Here is a 17,402-nt window from a genome sequence, read left to right as displayed (position 1 = left end):
TTTTGTAGACGTCCTGTTGAATTTAGGAAACGCTGACTGACAGTTATGGAAATGGGTTTACCAGCAGCTTCCCCTAAGGGACCAAAGAGTGCACAGGACTATCAAGCAGGAAGGCAGGCTGCACTGCACAATCCTTATTTCTTGATTCCAGTTAATCATAACAATATGTTGGGTTTTTTTTAAACAAACCTCTCCCTAGAATGGCTCTACAGGTTGTAAGAATGCACCACCATGGACAACATAATCCCTCGGGTGGCAGGGATTGGGAACTGGATGTTTTCCTAAAGCAACTAATCCAGTTCAGAGTCAGGGCAGGGCATGGCACACCTGCACAGTGTTTTGCAAATGGTCAGATTAAATGGGAACGACGGTCCTTTTCAGCTTTCTGACCCATGAAGTATCACCAATAAGTACTTCAATTGTTGTACTGTATCATCAGAGACTGGGGAATACAGAGACTCACAATATCAGACACTATCAACCTTACCTCCTTCTTCTTGCTCAGTGGAGAGGCAGCTCCCAACATCAGACGTGGAGATGCTGGAATACGCAGAATGGTTTGATGCTCTGGGGGACGCATTTGGTGTGCTGGTGGCTGAGCTCTCTGTCCGTCCACAGGAAGTGTCCAAGAATTCTGCTTCTGGGGGTAGATCGCTGGGAGCACGAAAGGGCAGCTTCTGCTGCTGCAAGAGCTGTATCTTCTCTTCCAGCTGATGCTGCCTCTGTTGCTGCTGATGTACGCTCTGTGAGAAAGGACCTCAGTTCCGTAAGTGGAGTGAAGTTTCTTGCAGCCACGTCACAACAGGGAACTCTATAGCTACTGGGGTAGCTACACCCAAAAGCTGGGAGGAAAACTCTTGTTATGCCACTATCAGCCAAGCAGGCTGGGGAACTTTCACTCATACGCTTTCAATTTCATTCTGAACTTCCATTGCAAAGCTGAGAAATCACACTGGCTGGTTAATATCGCAAACCTAGGTTGACTAGGTGTCTTAAAACCACAGAAGGGTAAAGGCTTTGATCCAAAAGCCAGAAAACCTGACAGCGGTTCAGGTGAGGAAGAGAAGAGTGAAGCCAATGGTGTTAAGATCACATCCGTGAAAAGAGTAATGCATACAAAAACCAGAATTGGTGGGATGAGAAAAAACCCAAATCTCCAGAGTTGGCACAAATGCCCAGAGAAATCAGTTACGTCAAATTTGTAGCCTTTGCTATTCCCTGCTCATCTGTGAGGAGGGGAAAAAAAACCTGTAGTGCGTTACTTTCTAATGCCTGTATCATTTCTTGGGCTGCAAAATGTTACTGACTCTCCCAAAACTCAAAAGCCCATCAAGCTAAGTCAGCATTACCATTGGATAACTGATGACAAAAGCCACCCAGCCCACAAGCAGGAAAGTGCTGAGAATGATCGTGGCCATGTCCTTCAACATGGAGTCCACAGGAGCCTCTGGCCGAGGGACAGGCCGAGCAGGTTTCTCCTCAATATCCTTTGGAACAGCAGGAGGCACTTCTGTTGAGGAACCTTCAACTATGTCAATAACCTAGAAGGCAAAGAGAGCTCTATTAGCTCAGTATCTTCATGGGTAACGGAGCATTTATACACTAGCTTTTCTGCTAAATCATTTAAAATAATTTCTAATCCTACTGAAGTCAAAGAAAAGTTTTGCATGTGAGGAAAAAAAAAAGCAGCAGGAAGCCCTAATTCTGAAATAAGGAATGACACTTCATCATACCGATGATTCTATATGCTAAGTACATGAAAATCTGACATAAAAAATGTGAAGTAATTCCATGTAGCTTTTTTTCCAAGTCCTTCCCCAACTTCTACTCCTTTATCAACCATCCAGTAACATGATTATTCTCATCACAAACCTCTTCAATAGTGGCTTTCTCAGAGTCAGCTGGAATCACGTTTTCAGGCCTCTTAGGCAAGTTGCTTGGGAATTTCTCCAGGATCTTTGTAGGGGCAGATAATGGTGTTTCATGGTGCCCTGTAAATAAAACACATTTATTGAAATAAAAGTTGTCTCTTTTTAGGAAAGATATCCTTGACTTCAGCATCTTTGCTGAAGAGCATATATAAAGTTGATTTACATCACAGAACAAAAGCTGAAATGAAAACATTTTTTCCCTCTGTTCTTCTCAAACAGTCACAGGTACAGTGATCACAATCCTGAAGAACTCTGAGCTCAAGCACTGGCTGTGGGTTTGGTTCCTGGCCATCAGAGGAACACACATTATGTCTCCTAGCTGGGCCACTCTCAAGGTTCATTTTGCTTTGTGGTGTGGCCTTGAGATGAAGATCATGTCCTAGGTATGAAATGGTTCTGAAGGGAATGGATCACACTGCACAAGACGGAAGCAAGAATCGATCTGACACTCAGCTACAACAGCTCTTCACACTCCTTTGGCTCATGCTAGCCAAGTAAGTGAGAAGAGGGAGATGCTACTGTGCTCCCAGCTTTTGCAGTTGGGGTAGACAGAGGAAGACTCCTGCTCACGTATACAGCAGGAAAGCAAAAGGAGGGAAAAGATGAAGGGCACGGGTCATTCAGCACAGAGGGCTGCAGAGGAATACAAACCGTTTAAAGGGAGCTGCCTGACAGACTGCAAGAGCGTGACAGAATTAACAAAGAAAGGGATCACAGGTAGAGGCAGCAGTGAAAGAACTTGAAAGTTACACCCCGTCCCTGCGCAGAGATCCTGTGGCATATTCACTTAAATATAAACTTGCCTCACTTAAAACTGAAATCCAGACAGTTCTTCATTTTTGAAGCAAAATTTTAAATGCCCTGAAAAGTCAATTCCAAAATGCTGGGATTTGGGACACACAGGACCGGCCCACACTTTATTATCTTCAGCCTCTGTGCCTTAACCCCCCCTCTGTAAAATGGGGAAGACAGGACTGTCTGATCCATATGACGAGAATTAAAGGAACACTATGCACAATAAAAAAAATCCCAAAGGAACCAGAACACACTATTTCCAGTAAATAATAATTTATCTATACCCTCCTCTGAAGGAGGGGGCAAATAAACAATAAACAACTTTCCACATCTTGAGCTAAGCACTCTTCATCCTACGCGCTGAATAAAGCGGGGGCCTCGGGAAAAAGAGTATGCAGTCGTGTACTTAAATCAATTAATTCACAGGCAAACGAGGACGAGTTAGAAACGATTACTAAAATTCAGTAATTGCTGCCTGAGTTCAGGCAGTCACTGCAGTGACTGCGGCTGATTTCCAGCAGCTGAGTAACTCCTCTGAGGTTTGGATTAGCGTTGTCCACCAGATGGCAATGCCATCCCGCAGCCCAGGGCCAGCCCAGGGACCCCCCTACCTATTAACAGCCAGTCGTTCCAATAGTTGAGTTTGTTCTTTTCTTTCAGTCTGCCTGAAAACTTCACATCCGTGCTGGGCGTGATGACACACTCGCCGTTGTCTTCAATCGTGACTCCTTCTGTTTTTGGACCCTCTAGCAAGGGTATGGCACTGCCGCGGGGCTAGAGAGAGAGATTATTGTTACAATTAAGGAAGCACTGTGTCCCTGTAATATTTAAATTGGCAACTAAATTAAGAAATGGAGGTCAGAATTGGTGGGCAAGCAAAAATTACTGGCAACAAAGTCACCGTAAGTAAACACTGCCGTTATGCCCTCAGCCACTGTTTCAACAACCTTGGACATTAAACCTTCTGAGTTACACGTTGCCTAGGAGATGAGATTACCCTCTCTTTTTTTAGAAAAGTTAAACAGGATCTTTATTTCCTACCCAGACAGCTGCAGCACGAGCAAAACAAAACTGTGATGCAGTTTGCTATCTGGAGAGTCACTCGGATGAACAAACCAGCAACTTTAACAGTAACCACAACGTACCAGCGATACCACATAGCAACCTCTGGTCCACTCCTGCTGATCTTGCCTGGCACAATTCCTGACGAGCTACAGTTACGTCTTTGCAGCATTTGAAATTATTTGTGAAATACGGTCACGCAATGTGAGATTTAATTGTTTCATGAAATATTTAATTTGCTATGCATTTCCTGATAGTAATTTGCAATTTAAAACCAAATTTCTGTAGATGTACAGCCATTAGTGTTTTATTTTCTATTTTAATGAGATCCCTTTGCCACTTTACTGTGGCAAAGTTGTCTTTTTTAATGTATTTTTATGTATGTTTCCCTTTCAACCCTTTTTTTTTTTTTTTAAACCCAGGACAGCACTAATCCTGTAAAGGCACTTTTCAGCAGGTGTCATTCAACTCTTGCAGCTCCCAACTTACCACAACAGTTACTCCTTCATGCACCATTGACGGCGATGCATACAAACTTGTGGAGTATTTCCCTACATACAGAGTTGGTCTGGAAGAAACAGTAAGTGTTAGAAAGAAGTAGACAAATGGATGTTTTACTATCTTAGCCAAAACCTGGGCAACACAATCCTGCAGAACTAATGCATGAGTTTCTTAAATCATCAATATTTACATCTTGAAAAGGCTGGATCTGTAAAATTACGTATTGCTGTACTAAAAAGCCATTGTTTTTAATTATGAAAACATTGTTAGTTGATTGTTCACATCACAATTACTCATTTGATATAACTCATGTCCTGTTTCTGCGTTATTCAATAACTGGTATTTGCCAAAACGCTATGCACCTTTTTAATAACGTGAAAGGTTTCACATTATAAAAAACAATTCCATTCCACATCAACATAGAACATCTGATAAAAGTTATGAATATACTTCTCCTAAGTTTATGACAGGGTTGGTTTTTTTTGTCTCTGCCTTTAGATATGATATGAAATAACAGCTGGAGAACTAGAGCTGCTTTTATGTATTCTTTTTACCAACTTGACACTTGTAGAACAATCCTTAACTGAATGTATATAGATAAGGTTTTAAGGACAAAGCTCTGTCTAGCAGACAGTGAGAACAGCAGCACTATTGATACTCACGTCAGTTTGCTCTTGGTCTCTGTTTCCTTTGGGAAAGGATATTTCCACTTGGTAATGTGTCCAACCTCCCCAGACATGAACGTCAAGTATCGCAGGGTTTCTATCCCCACGTTAGTGTGCATAACTTTCCGTAATCCTTCACGTTGCCAGATGTAAAAAGCTACCACTGGAGAAGCGTAATTCTGAATCCACAGTACGTCCCCGGACTCACTGTCTACGGTCACCACCAGTCCATCTCCATTAGACACAAAGTGGGACATTTCTGCAATATACAAATGTATAGGGGATTATCTGGATCGCTGCAGACACGCAACTTAAATAACACAAATGAACAGTTCAAGTCTTACGTTAACTGTGGAGTCCTTCACACTTTACATTGCAAAAGAATAGCTGGTCAGCAAATCATTTGTCAGCATTAGGTTGATAAAAGTTCAGTTGCAAGGCACTAGCATTGCAATAGCTTTTTCTGAGGGCACCACAGTTTAGGTTTGCTTCCTCTCCTGTCATTTTCCACTGAATTTCGAAGAGCTGTATCTTCAAGAACTGTACCTTCTTAAGATTCAATTTACCTGAAGTTACCTGACAGGCTCTAGATATTACAGCATGTAATGGCAGATGCCTATCAACTTCACAAAAATCAGACATACAGCTTGACCTATTAATTATAGAAAAAAATCAGAATATTTTTGCCTGTATGCAAAACCCACAGCCAGTATGTGGGGACCGCTCCCCCCTCAAAAAAGACAGCAAGCAAATTCTTACTGTATTTTATGTCTTCATCAGGCAGAGTAGCTGCATAATCAAAATAGGTAGCATTCCATCTCAGCTCCTTCTTCTTGGTGTCATACATCGTGATCGTGTACTCTGTTAAAAAATACACAGTCTGTGAAGCAAAAAAACCTATGAGAGAACAGAATCAAATCACCTGAAATCTGAGACACTTCAAAACACCACACACACCACTTACTGCTCTCTGCATTTCATTTTCCCAACACTCCTGACAAACAAACGTTTCATAGCTGTTAAAGATGACATCCGAGGCGCTTGTATACTGATCTACAGGAACCTGGGAACAAGCCCTGCAGACAGCTCCTGCCCACGTTACCAGCATTTTGGTTTTACTGCACAGCTGCTTCTGATGTGCTTTGTTTCACTTACAAGTTTCCAAACCCTGCATTCTAAAATTCAGCATACCGTGTTCTGCAACTATCACACTTAAAGAGCACATGAATACAGCGGTTAAAGAACAAGACTATTACACTTACTCCTTTTACTAGTCAACATCTATATGGTGTTGCTCGAATTTTAACCACTAGGTAGAACATTGCATGTGTAATTTCAGTGGATATGCTCTACCTCCATTTTCTTTAAACAGTTTTTATAAGAGCTGTATGTTACAGAGCAAACTTGGGTTCACAGCTGCTACTGGAATGCACTGTTAGATAGAATACAAATGCCGCTTAGTTAACAAGAAGAATAATGAACCATGCCTAATGCCAAAGTTTAAAAAAACAGTATCTTTCTGCTGCTATAAAGAGTTAGTAATTTTTGTGTGTACAGTCTAAAATCATAATTTACAGAAGTTTTTCTAAGAAATAAACCTGAAAACCTGGACTGAGCCGTAACAAGGCCTTTTGTTATGATCCTGAACTTTAAAAACAAAGACAAGAACAAATGTTCTTCTAAGCTGCAGGAAAAAAAAGCATATGACCTGTTCTCCCAAGATACAGGAGGGATGTTGATGGGCAAAGACTTTCTGCAAATGAGGAAGTCAAGGTTTGCTGTTTCTCCCCAGTCATGAGGTCAACCACGTACCAAATATCCTGCTTTTTACCTGCAATCATAATTTAAGTCACATTACCATTCAGTTGGAAAATTGCACTTCCATCAAGCTTTTCGGTCTTTTTTCTTTAGTAGGCTCACGAACTTAGCACGAGTAACGCATTTTTATTAAAACACTTTCTCATAGACAAGCTTAGTTTCATCATTTAGCACTGCTAGCCAATCCCACATATTGACAGGAAAAACTAAATACAATATTCAAAACCATAAGTACTACTGGCTGAACTATTTTTCACACTAATACAATACACAGAGCTGTGCGTGTAGACCCTGTGAGCTAGCAGAAGAGGAGACTGAAGCGTTAAGGTTGAAGGACAGCAGATGGAAAAAAATTGTGAAGGTCTACATCTTTCAAATTGATTAAGGATTGCAATCCTAACGTCCTACTCTAGACTACATGAGCCATGACCTTAAATATTTCTTTCATGCTAACACATATGTGTTCTGTTTTGAAACTTCAAATAAACATTTTTCACTCCTTTACTGGAAAGGCACAAAGTGGAGAACTAGAAGGAGGTATTGGCCCTTCAGGAGATTAAAAAACCAACACTAAGTTCACCCTGATCCTTCACACATTTTACTGTTGTGATAAGTAAGAACTGTCCTTCCTTCTCCCTGTCTCCTCCCGAATCCATCTGCAATTAGAATGAGTCAGGACGGTAAGCCACACTTATGTTACTTGTAGTACAAATGAACTGACTGCATCTCAGATAACGCAAGATGTCTAACGATGTTGCAAAGGGATTTCTAATTTAATCATCATTGTCAGGCAGGCAATGACATCTATCAGTGTAAGAAGATTTAAGTAGAAGTCAGTTTTTGTTCACCCATACAGGCTATTCACTGCTTAGAGAAGCTGTTTTCTCCTTCAGAAAAAGTAGTTTTTTAATTTTCAAACAGTAATTGAATTCTGTATTAATCAGATTTTTCTGTCATCAGAAGGGTTCATGAAAAACCGTAATTAATACCCACAATAAAGCATATTTCCATGCAGTCTGTCTGAGAGTCTCTACATTTTGCAGTAGCTGAACATAGAACAATCTAAAAGAGATTAAATTTGAGCTCACCCATGTACAGGATCCCATCTGAACTGCGACAGGGAGATGCCTGCACCAGCTCTGGGATAGTAAATGGGAGTTTCTAGGTAAAAAAAAAAAAACAAAAACCAAACCAATAACAGCTTATTCACATTGGTATGATAGTCTTCGCATTTGTTCACAGAAAAGGGTGGTCAGAAAACTTCAGAAATCTCAAATGACAGGTTTTCATTGTTTGCTTGTGTTACTGCAGTGCCTGAGAACTCAAAAGTTCAGGTCACGGCCCTGCTCTGCAAACCCAGAACAGAGGGAAGTCTGTCTCAGACTCAGCTCAGCCTGGGCTTCCACATACCGCAGTTTAATTGCCTCACCTAAAGCGTGTGTAAAATGGTGCCGCACGGGGCTGTACGGTAACGTTCATAAAGGCCAGATAGCTTCATACAATTGAAACTGTTGAGAGGACGAAGCACGAACTCCAACTGAAGAGTTCCTGAGCCACTGCCACGCCGTATCGCACTTACAGAATGGGCGACAATTCTTCCTGAGTTTTAAGAGACTTTTACTGGGATGAGGTTACAAGAGTAATGGACAAGCTGCACCAATAATAAAGATTGGACTTTGCTAAGTTTACTGAAATATGCTAAAATTACTCCACTCTTGTTTAAAACTTCTATAATAGTGTTTCTAAACAGAAATTAAACTAATTTAATTTAAAAAGAGAGGAGATTAACAGAATAAAGGAATAGATTAGAATAGATTGCTGCTTCTCAGACTCACCCAGGAAAAGAACCAAGAATCATTCTGCAAGTTATGATCTCACTGTGCTGGGGGGTGGGGGGAGTGGTGAGTAAATACTAAAATATTTAACAATATTAAAGCTCTTAAGGGAAATCATAGCAGCTGCCAGAGAAAAGAAACTTGTAGGAAGCCAAATATTTCATCTGAGTTTCACCACAAAGTTTAAAAGTCAAACGTTAGCTAGTATCTGTGGGTTACATGGATCAGTGACTATTTTGAGAAGAGTCAGCATTTTTGTCTGCTTACTAAATGTTATAAAGACATCTTCTAAAGGTGTCAGCACAGAAAGTATACTAACCTTGCCTTCTGGCAAATGGTTTTAGAAAAGTAAGTATTTGGGTGAAAGTGACATATTTGGTTTGTATTATTCTGGTACACCCTTCCCATCAAATCATACAGATTATTATTATTATTATTAGGATAACAGCACGTAAATGTTATTTGTCATCACTATTTTAGGAAGTTACAGAAAATAGCACAAGTGAACAAAACATATGTGGTGTTGATATTTTCAAGGGGAAACTATTTCCTGACGATCACAAGAAAGGTGGCAGCTTTCTGCTCTAACCAAACAAAGTATGTTTTCACTCTGCAAAGGTGCTAGCAACACAACACAGGGCACTGTCATTCCAAAAACTTGTATCCTGACATTGGCACGGGCAGCAGACGCTGGTTTCTGGCGAGTCTCTCAAGCTTTTCCAAGCAACTGGTGCACTTCCACTCAACAATACAAAAGCCTGCAAAACTTTACAAGAAAGCAGAAAGTTCCCTTGGGGACTTAGCCTTCATTTGAGTTTGATTAGGGCACTTTTCTAAAAATTATCAGAGGAGAGAATTTAAAACACATACTTACGGTCAAGCCTTCACTATTCTTGCCACCAAGTGTATATAAACTGCCATCATTTGGGTCTGGAAGAAATGCTGGCCTAGGATTTAAGCAACAATTATAAATGATAAAAAAATGTACTGTGCTTCTCAGAGAACAGGAAAGCAACTATGGTCAGGACTGGCTTTACAGAGGAGTTAATCTGACACTAAATTTTTTACTTTGTATTATTCATTCTTTGAAGTTCGATTTATTAACAGTGAAAAATTAAAAAATACAAAAAAGTTTCAGAACTGCTATAACATAAGATTACTAATACATCTAAAAATTCAAAGATCCAAATATGTCAGGCAATCACTTGCGTGAAAGCTTTTAAACAACATCTATATGATTTTAAAACGCAACAGAATTAGAAACAAACCATCCAAACAAAACTAGAGAGCAGGAAGAAGACAAAGAACAATTAAAAAGTTGCCAGAACTAAGTAAATTTGAGAGGTAAAGCCCATTCCCCACCCAAACTACAAAAAGAAAACCCCCAAACCCCAACATTAAAAACAAACCACAAAAAAGAAAGGATGTTACCACTGACTTCAGAGACAAAGTTAAAGCCCCAGATTTTCTAGAGATATGTGAGATTGCTATGCTGGAGGCACTACTCTGAAGTAACAGCCTGAGGGTTCCATTTGAATATTTTGGTAGTGGTGGTGGCTGGAGTTTCCTACGCTTCACTATTTGTAGTCTTTTCTTTGAAGAGAATAAGAAGTACAGAACCCAGCGCTCACTCCCTAGCTGTTTCTGTCATTTTTAAAGCTGCTTAGTTAAGATGCTGGCACAGTTAGTACACTTAATCTCTAAACCTGAGCAAAGGCTTAAGAGAACAGTCTGCAGATACGATATTTTTTCAGTGCTACAAAGAAGAGAATGATATATGGCTAATTATATCCTTTATATCTGCTCTCTAAACCACCTGAAGTTGACTTACACAAGGTAAGCAACTTTCTAGACCATAGATCGTTTTGGTTCAAATTAAACCAAATTTCAAGATGTCAGTGAAACTGCACAAGCAGCAAATGAGAGAAAGGAAACACACTTACTCTTCCACATGTATTGGCACCTGGAGTACAGGATCTGCATACAGAGAAAAACAAAAAGTGGTAATTTTGGCAATTCAATTCCTTGAACTCACTAGATACAGGATTAACGCAGGTCTGCAGCAACTTGCTCCTTTTTGAAAGGCTGACACACAGAGTTTGAAAGTGGTCATCTCAGCAGCCTCAACGATCTCCTGGTTGGTCATGAAACTAGGTTTGTAAAATCAGAAAGCACAAAGCACCCGAGAAGTTTTAAACCTTCTGAAGCTCTTTGCTCAGTTTCATCCATACTGCTCCCCAGCTAAGCCCAGCAGGACACTCAGATCAGATAGCAGGACTGGGTTGTATCTTGAGTTTTCTCCTTATTTCTCACTTGGACAGAGCACGTCAAGTCTGTTAGAACTGTCTGCACACATGTTAATAAAAACTCTTGCTTCCAGTATGTGTGTGTGATCGTGGGGCACTGGCTGCCCAGGAGGCAGCTGACCATAATTTCCAGCAACCGCTGTCACTGTGCAGGCTTCAGCAACCAATTTTATGCAAAAACAAGCCCCAGCTGAGGGAAGTTTGCAGAGACACTGAGAACAGGGATACAAAATTACCTATCTTGGTACTTTCACACAAGGCCAACCCAGTGCTTTCTAAATCTGCATTTAATGCACATTTGCTACTTTGTGTCTCAAGTACCTCGTGTATCAGGCAGGTAAGCATATACTTATTAGCCAACTCAACATTTAATTTAAAACACAACATACAAACTGAAAACCCAGCACTACACCTACGGAAACGACAACGAAGACCGCCAAGGACATACGAGCAAGACTCCAACGCAAGTTATTACAAAGTTAGTTCCACTTCCTACTCCAAGATAAAACACCAGTGATCAGCATGTCACTGAAAAGAAAAACAGAAGTCTGCCAAGAGCTATACAAAATTTCCTAAAACCTGATTTTTTCACTTCAATAATCTCCCCACTAAAATTTATCCAAGAATCCATGTTACATAAAAATCAGAAGGTTTGGAAACAATCTCAGAGGAGTTGGTATTTGAGCGATCAGAATCACAGTCTGGCTTTCATCAACAAAAAAAAAAAAAAGAAGTTATGAAATAAAAACTGACAATGCTAAATCTAAATCCTTACATATTAAAAGGTAAATTAAGAACAATGATTTTATTTTAACGTAAGGTGATGTGACCTCAAAATTACTGTCCGAGGCCTCAAAAAATCCCAAATCATAGGATTTTCAATCCTGATGCCAAACCCACACAAGTTCCAATTTCCAAGACAAATGTGTGTGCCTGTTTCTGGGTACACTGACAGAAAGTAACTGAGAAGTCAAGAGGATGCAAGGTATCTTCACTTCCACAGGAGAAAAATCAAACCATTACACCGAAACAAGCCCGAGTAAGAAGATGGAAATGACCAAGCAAACAAACACTGTTTTTTCACCTATTCTGTCTCCATGCAAACGTCGTGAAGCAACAGGAAGGAACAAAGAACTAACCCAAAGATGTTTTGAGAGCCTTTGATCGGGAAAGCGGCACAGATTCTGCACAGCTTGAGTATACTGTGATATGTGCCAAGGTAAGCAAGACAAGAACAATATATTCAGGGTTCGTTACATGGGTCTTGCCATTCTGCAGTATATTGCACCACACAAACTGCTGGGTTTGACGATAATGGCCTAGAAGCATGTCCCTTCATTTTTATATAAAATAGTAAAAAAAACCTAAGAAACCCGTACCCAAACAAATCTCTAGCTGCAATGTAGCTGAAAATCAAAGATGTACATATAATATCAGAGACAGAACAGAAGCACAATATGGGGAATAACAGTAAGGTTATTTTTATTTTCATCAATTTCTTTTTACAACAGTAAACACACTCAGAGCAACTTTGTTCTAAACATAAGTGCATACATATATATTTTTCTCTTTAAGCCTAGAAAACATTCCAGATACATCCTCAAAGCTGTCAGAATAAACTACTCAAAAGCACAGCAAGCTTCTGGGAACAACCCAGTTAACTGTTGAAGGGGCTGCGCTCCACTCAAGCACCGCATCTTACTCCGCCCAGCAAACTCACTGCTGGGTGAGCAGACTTGGCAAGTTCCAGGCCTTGCCCGTTTCCCTCATCACAGGGTAACTCGCCACCGCATCACCAGGAACAGCGCCAGACACAGCCTCCCTCCACACCACAACAAATTTCCTCCAGTGCAGGGACCCCGCTGTGTGCTGGCTCTGGGAAGAAACCTGCTGGAGGGCACAGACACAGCCTAGTCACGTTATCTTATGCTCAGAGGGCAGCAAAACCGCTGAGATAATTTAGCCAGTACTCTCAGCAGTCTTAGGCACCAAGACTGAGAGCAGCAGTACCTATCTTGAGCAGATTTTCTCTTAATGATGAATTACAACCATTACCACTGTTCACTGATGTGAGATGAGAATGCTATGTCAGTGTAGAGCTCCACATGATATCATAAACTCCATTTAATTTATTGAGAACCCGGGTACACATCAAAATGCCCTAAGAATAATTAACATTCAAACAAAGCAGCTCAGTGATTCATCGTTACGTATCTGTTTCTACAGACCACACTGCTTAGTCAAACCTTTATTCCATTAACCACATCAAGCAATTAATTTCTATGCCTTGTGTGAAGAAACTGATTTCAGGGTATGTTGGAAGGGACCCTCCCGTTCAAATATAATCAACTTCCAGTTGATTACATGCCAATTATTTCTCAGTGCTTGCTTCAAGTATTCCACAAGCTTTGCAATATCTAATGCAACACACAGTGACTTACAACATCATCTCTCCCTTCTCCATCAAGAAAAGCAAGCAAGGAAAAAGCACTAGATGACCATCATAGAAAGTGGTTCAATTCTGGAGTCGAACTGCTAGGCTGAACTACTAAAAGCAAACAGACATCCAGTTTATATACTCAATGTATCCATAAGTCTAGCTGAAATTAACTGAAAGGAGAAAGAGGCATTAAAGACCACAGGCTAGAGATTTTATAATCATAAATGCTTAACGGGAAGAGAAACTCTCCCACTTTTGTGAAAGAAATAGCACCATAAATCAGCACAAAATGGCACCTGTCTCAGCTGCTGCAAGAATTAACGCGAACGTCATATGCATTGCTAAAGGCAAAAGCCAAACAAACTTTGCAAGTCTCTTGATGAATTGATTACACAGAATGTCTCACTTGGAAAAAAATAAACCCTTGTCTGTGGTGGTGATGACTATCGCTAGACAACAGCAATCTTCACCAACGGTGCTTGAGCAACCTTGTCCTATCTACAAACATCTCCTCCTCGAATGATCATCAGTGATAACAAAGCTGCACAGCCTGTTTTGGAAGTGGTAACTGACTGCATGAACATTGTTTCAGTACAGTAATGCAGGTTTTCTATAAAATCACTATCTAGTCAGCCTAGGCAAAGCATAAAAAAATAGTCCCTTGTCCAAATTATCTTCAGAAACTTTTAAATTTTATTTTAATAAAAGGACTACTTATTCTCTCAATTAAACTGAGCTGTGAAGTTGTTACATGAAATTACAGCATAAAACTAGTACTATCTGAATCAAGCCCCAGATTTTCTAACTGCACTATTGCTGATGCAACACAAGAGGCACAGGACAGAATGCAATTTCCTCACACATATTAGTATTTCAGGGGTTTTTTTTCAAAGAATGCTCAGGAAAACTTGAACAATTACAGGAAATTTCAAAAGGTAGATTATGTTTTCTAGCAACTGAACCTGGTTTGTCCATGATATCTGCAGGAGAGTCTGGTTGGTAATGCTTTCCTATAGCCCCTTCTCTGCCCCCAAAATACAGTGAATACCAATAGTACACTTCAGCATTTTTGGACTGATAACTTGATTTCACTTAATTTTCTAAGACTAGGCAATCTACTTCTAAAATAAAACAAAAAAAAAAAAAATAAAAAAAAGCACTCCACCCCGCTCCAACTATCTCAAAGGTCTGAGAAGTGTTGCATGATTTTATCTACCATGTGGCACCATAATAGCGAAAGAACACACATATATATACACGCAACATTTACTTGGATTAAGCGTTTACCCCCAAGCCTGTACTTCTGAAAGCCGGTGGAAAAATGTCACTCATAGCAATTTAACCCACAAACATATCCTACGTTTTAACAAATGATGCCAGAAATCCCATTAATGTCTCTGCAACTTCTGTAGTGAGTTTTTGCGAAGCACTCTTGCATATCAGAAGACACGAATGAAAGTCTTACAAGTTCCAAGCTGTTCAGTGTGTGCTGTACAGAAGCATCACGCCCATGAGAAAGTCCTTAAACTTTTCTTTAGCATCATGTCTTCAATATCAAGAACAGTGCTTCACCAGATGTGAAAAAAAATCCTGCTTTTACTTGTTTTCTCAGCAGCTGAAATTTGATTTACTAACAATGATAAAAAAGAGGTAGATGGAACAGATCAGGATGTTACTACAAAGCAGCAGGAAATTTTTTTAGTACTGACTGGCACATGAACCAAAACATTGATTATTCTGACAGCTTCCTGCAACACTGAAGTGAATACGAACTGTTAGAAAGCGTTTAGTATCAATATCTGACTCATCGCTATGCATGAGGCTATTCATAATGACTGAACACAAACTGATGGAGGAGTTTTTTCTGCAGTGAAAGGAATTCTCCTTTCACTCCTAGCACCATTCACTCGGAAAGATGGGCTGTGGAGAGACATTTCTCTACATTTTTAGCTACTTGGGCAGTGTAAATTTTCCCATTTTCTTAACACTTTCATGACCTTGAACTCAGGTTGTAGCTATGCAAAGATAATTTGAAGACAGACAATGATCTCTTCACATTCACTTTCATGTGGTTTGGGACATATTCCAACTTTATTTCAAAGTTTCTTTTGAAATAAGAACTCACTCTGAGATAAAAAGAGAATCTTGAGTTTAATTTGTTGTCAGATCTTACAATAGTTTTCATATGCTTGAATACAGACTAGTAAAAGCATCAGCTGTCTTATCACTGAAGTCACCTTTTGTTCTACAACGGGTCAAACGGAAAAAGTTCTTGCAACAGTCAGAACTGAGGCCTTATCTTCTCCTCAGCTGCTCAGCCTCAAGTGTTAACAGGCAGAGACTGGAATCACGTAATCCTGCTTCCAAAATTTCCCTGAACTGCAGTTCTCTGTAATTAGGTAAGTCATTCTAACAGGCCCAATCCGTGCCAATACAACAACCATGATAACCACTGAAGAACAAAGAACTAAGTGGCGTCCCTGAGGGGTCTGTGCTGGGCCCGGCCCTGTTCAACATCTTTGTCGGCGACATGGACAGTGGGATAGAGTGCACCCTCAGCAAGTTCACCGATGACACCAAGTTGTGTGGTGCCGTCGACACGCTGGAAGGGAGGGATGCCATCCAGAGGGACCTTGACAGGCTGGAGAGGTGGGCCCGTGCCAACCTCATGAAGTTCAACCAGGCCAAGTGCAAGGTCCTGCACCTGGGTCATGGCAATCCCAGGCACAAATACAGGCTGGGCGGAGAATGGATCGAGAGCAGCCCTGAGGAGAAGGACTTGGGAGTGCTGGTGGATGAGAAGCTCAACATGAGCAGGCAATGTGCTCTTGCGGCCCAGAAGGCCAACCGCATCCTGGGCTGCATCAAGAGAAGCGTGGCCAGCAGGTCGAGGGAGGTGATTCTGCCCCTCTGCTCTGCCCTGGTGAGACCCCACCTGGAGTACTGTGTCCAGTTCTGGAGCCCCCAACATAAGAAGGACACGGACCAGTTGGAGAAGGTCCAGAGGAGGGCCATGAAGATGATCAGAGGGCTGGAGCACCTTTCCTATGAGGACAGGCTGAGAGAACTGGAGCTGTTCAGCCTGGAGAAGAGGAAGCTCCGGGGAGACCTGATAGCGGTCTTCCAGTACCTCAAGGGGGCCTACAGGAAAGATGGGGAGAAGCTGTTCAGTAGGGCCTGTTGTGATAGGACGAGGGGTAATGGTTTTAAGATAGAGGGGGGTAGATTTAGATTGGGTATTAGGAAAACATTTTTTACAATGCGAGTTGTAGAACCCTGTCCCAGGTTGCCCAGAGAGGTGGCGGAGGCCCCGTCCCTGGAATCATTCAAGGCCAGGCTGGATGAGGCTCTGAGCAACCTGATCTGGTGGGGGATGTCCCTGCTCCTTGCAGGGGGGTTGGACTAGATGACCTTTGAAGGTCCCTTCCAACTCTAACCATTCTACGATTCTATGATTCTAAGTATTCTGTATCAGAATGAAAGCCTTACAGAGAAAATGTGATAAAACTGTGATGAAAATACATCCGCCTCTCCCTTAAGCTTCTATTCCCTGTAACAGAGGAAAAGCCAGCTTCTTACAACGTCCTACATAAAGCTTTTGGTATGACATCCTGTCCAAAAGCTTTCCACTTTCTAGACTAAGAAAACAAAGATGTCAAAATAACTGTGGAGTATGGAGAGGGGAGTGATTCAGGAAGCAGGACACCATCCTGTAAATATCTCCAGTGCTGGATGGAAGATTGAGTTTTCCATAGATACTTCCATGGGTTTCCAATTTTTTTTCCTGCAGCCTCCGCTAAGGCAGAGTACATTAATGATTCCTACACTAAAATCCCAGAATACAATACACACCAGCTTTAGCCTTCTGATGTGGGAACAGACACGTGTGTAAACAAGCACATGCACACACTGTTGGTAACATAATGCCTGTCCAGTAATACAGTAAATTATTGGGCTCAGTTACGCTTCTCTGAAATTAACATTTTGACCTGGCAGCAGGTAGATGTCCCAGTAGAGTTTTGGTTGCATCATGACCAGAAAACATTTGT

At 41.0% G+C, this 17,402-nt stretch overlaps 1 protein-coding gene and 1 long non-coding RNA gene across 5 annotated transcripts in view; one reads left to right on the top strand and one right to left on the bottom strand.

Annotated features, from left to right (window-relative positions):
- Positions 1 to 17,402, bottom strand: part of ERN1 (endoplasmic reticulum to nucleus signaling 1) — a 38,190-nt gene that overhangs the window by 6,020 nt on the left and 14,768 nt on the right. For 3 of the 4 annotated variants that reach the window (XM_086762023.1, XM_086762025.1, XM_086762026.1), the window contains exons 3-13: positions 10,551 to 10,584; positions 9,482 to 9,554; positions 7,861 to 7,933; positions 6,663 to 6,785; positions 5,714 to 5,815; positions 4,952 to 5,213; positions 4,278 to 4,356; positions 3,338 to 3,500; positions 1,873 to 1,991; positions 1,350 to 1,541; positions 488 to 743 (exon numbers count right to left, since the gene is read on the bottom strand). In XM_086762023.1, the coding sequence (XP_086618149.1) occupies positions 488 to 743; positions 1,350 to 1,541; positions 1,873 to 1,991; positions 3,338 to 3,500; positions 4,278 to 4,356; positions 4,952 to 5,213; positions 5,714 to 5,815; positions 6,663 to 6,785; positions 7,861 to 7,933; positions 9,482 to 9,554; positions 10,551 to 10,584 (1,476 nt within the window). Of the gene's footprint in view, positions 1 to 487; positions 744 to 1,349; positions 1,542 to 1,872; positions 1,992 to 3,337; positions 3,501 to 4,277; positions 4,357 to 4,951; positions 5,214 to 5,713; positions 5,835 to 6,662; positions 7,758 to 7,860; positions 7,934 to 9,481; positions 9,555 to 10,550; positions 10,585 to 17,402 lie in introns of those variants that run through there. The other variant, XM_086762024.1, reaches the window with a different exon arrangement.
- LOC147598458 (uncharacterized) lies at positions 650 to 3,518 on the top strand. Its single transcript, XR_015260521.1, has 3 exons — positions 650 to 766; positions 2,151 to 2,425; positions 3,387 to 3,518. It is a non-coding gene; the product is annotated as an uncharacterized LOC147598458 (long non-coding RNA).

The sequence above is a fragment of the Chlamydotis macqueenii genome, chromosome 18, assembly GCF_036417535.1.
Source record: "Chlamydotis macqueenii isolate bChlMac1 chromosome 18, bChlMac1.mat, whole genome shotgun sequence".
Taxonomy (NCBI): Eukaryota; Metazoa; Chordata; class Aves; order Otidiformes; family Otididae; genus Chlamydotis; species Chlamydotis macqueenii.
This window is presented reverse-complemented; position numbering and strand designations above follow the sequence as displayed.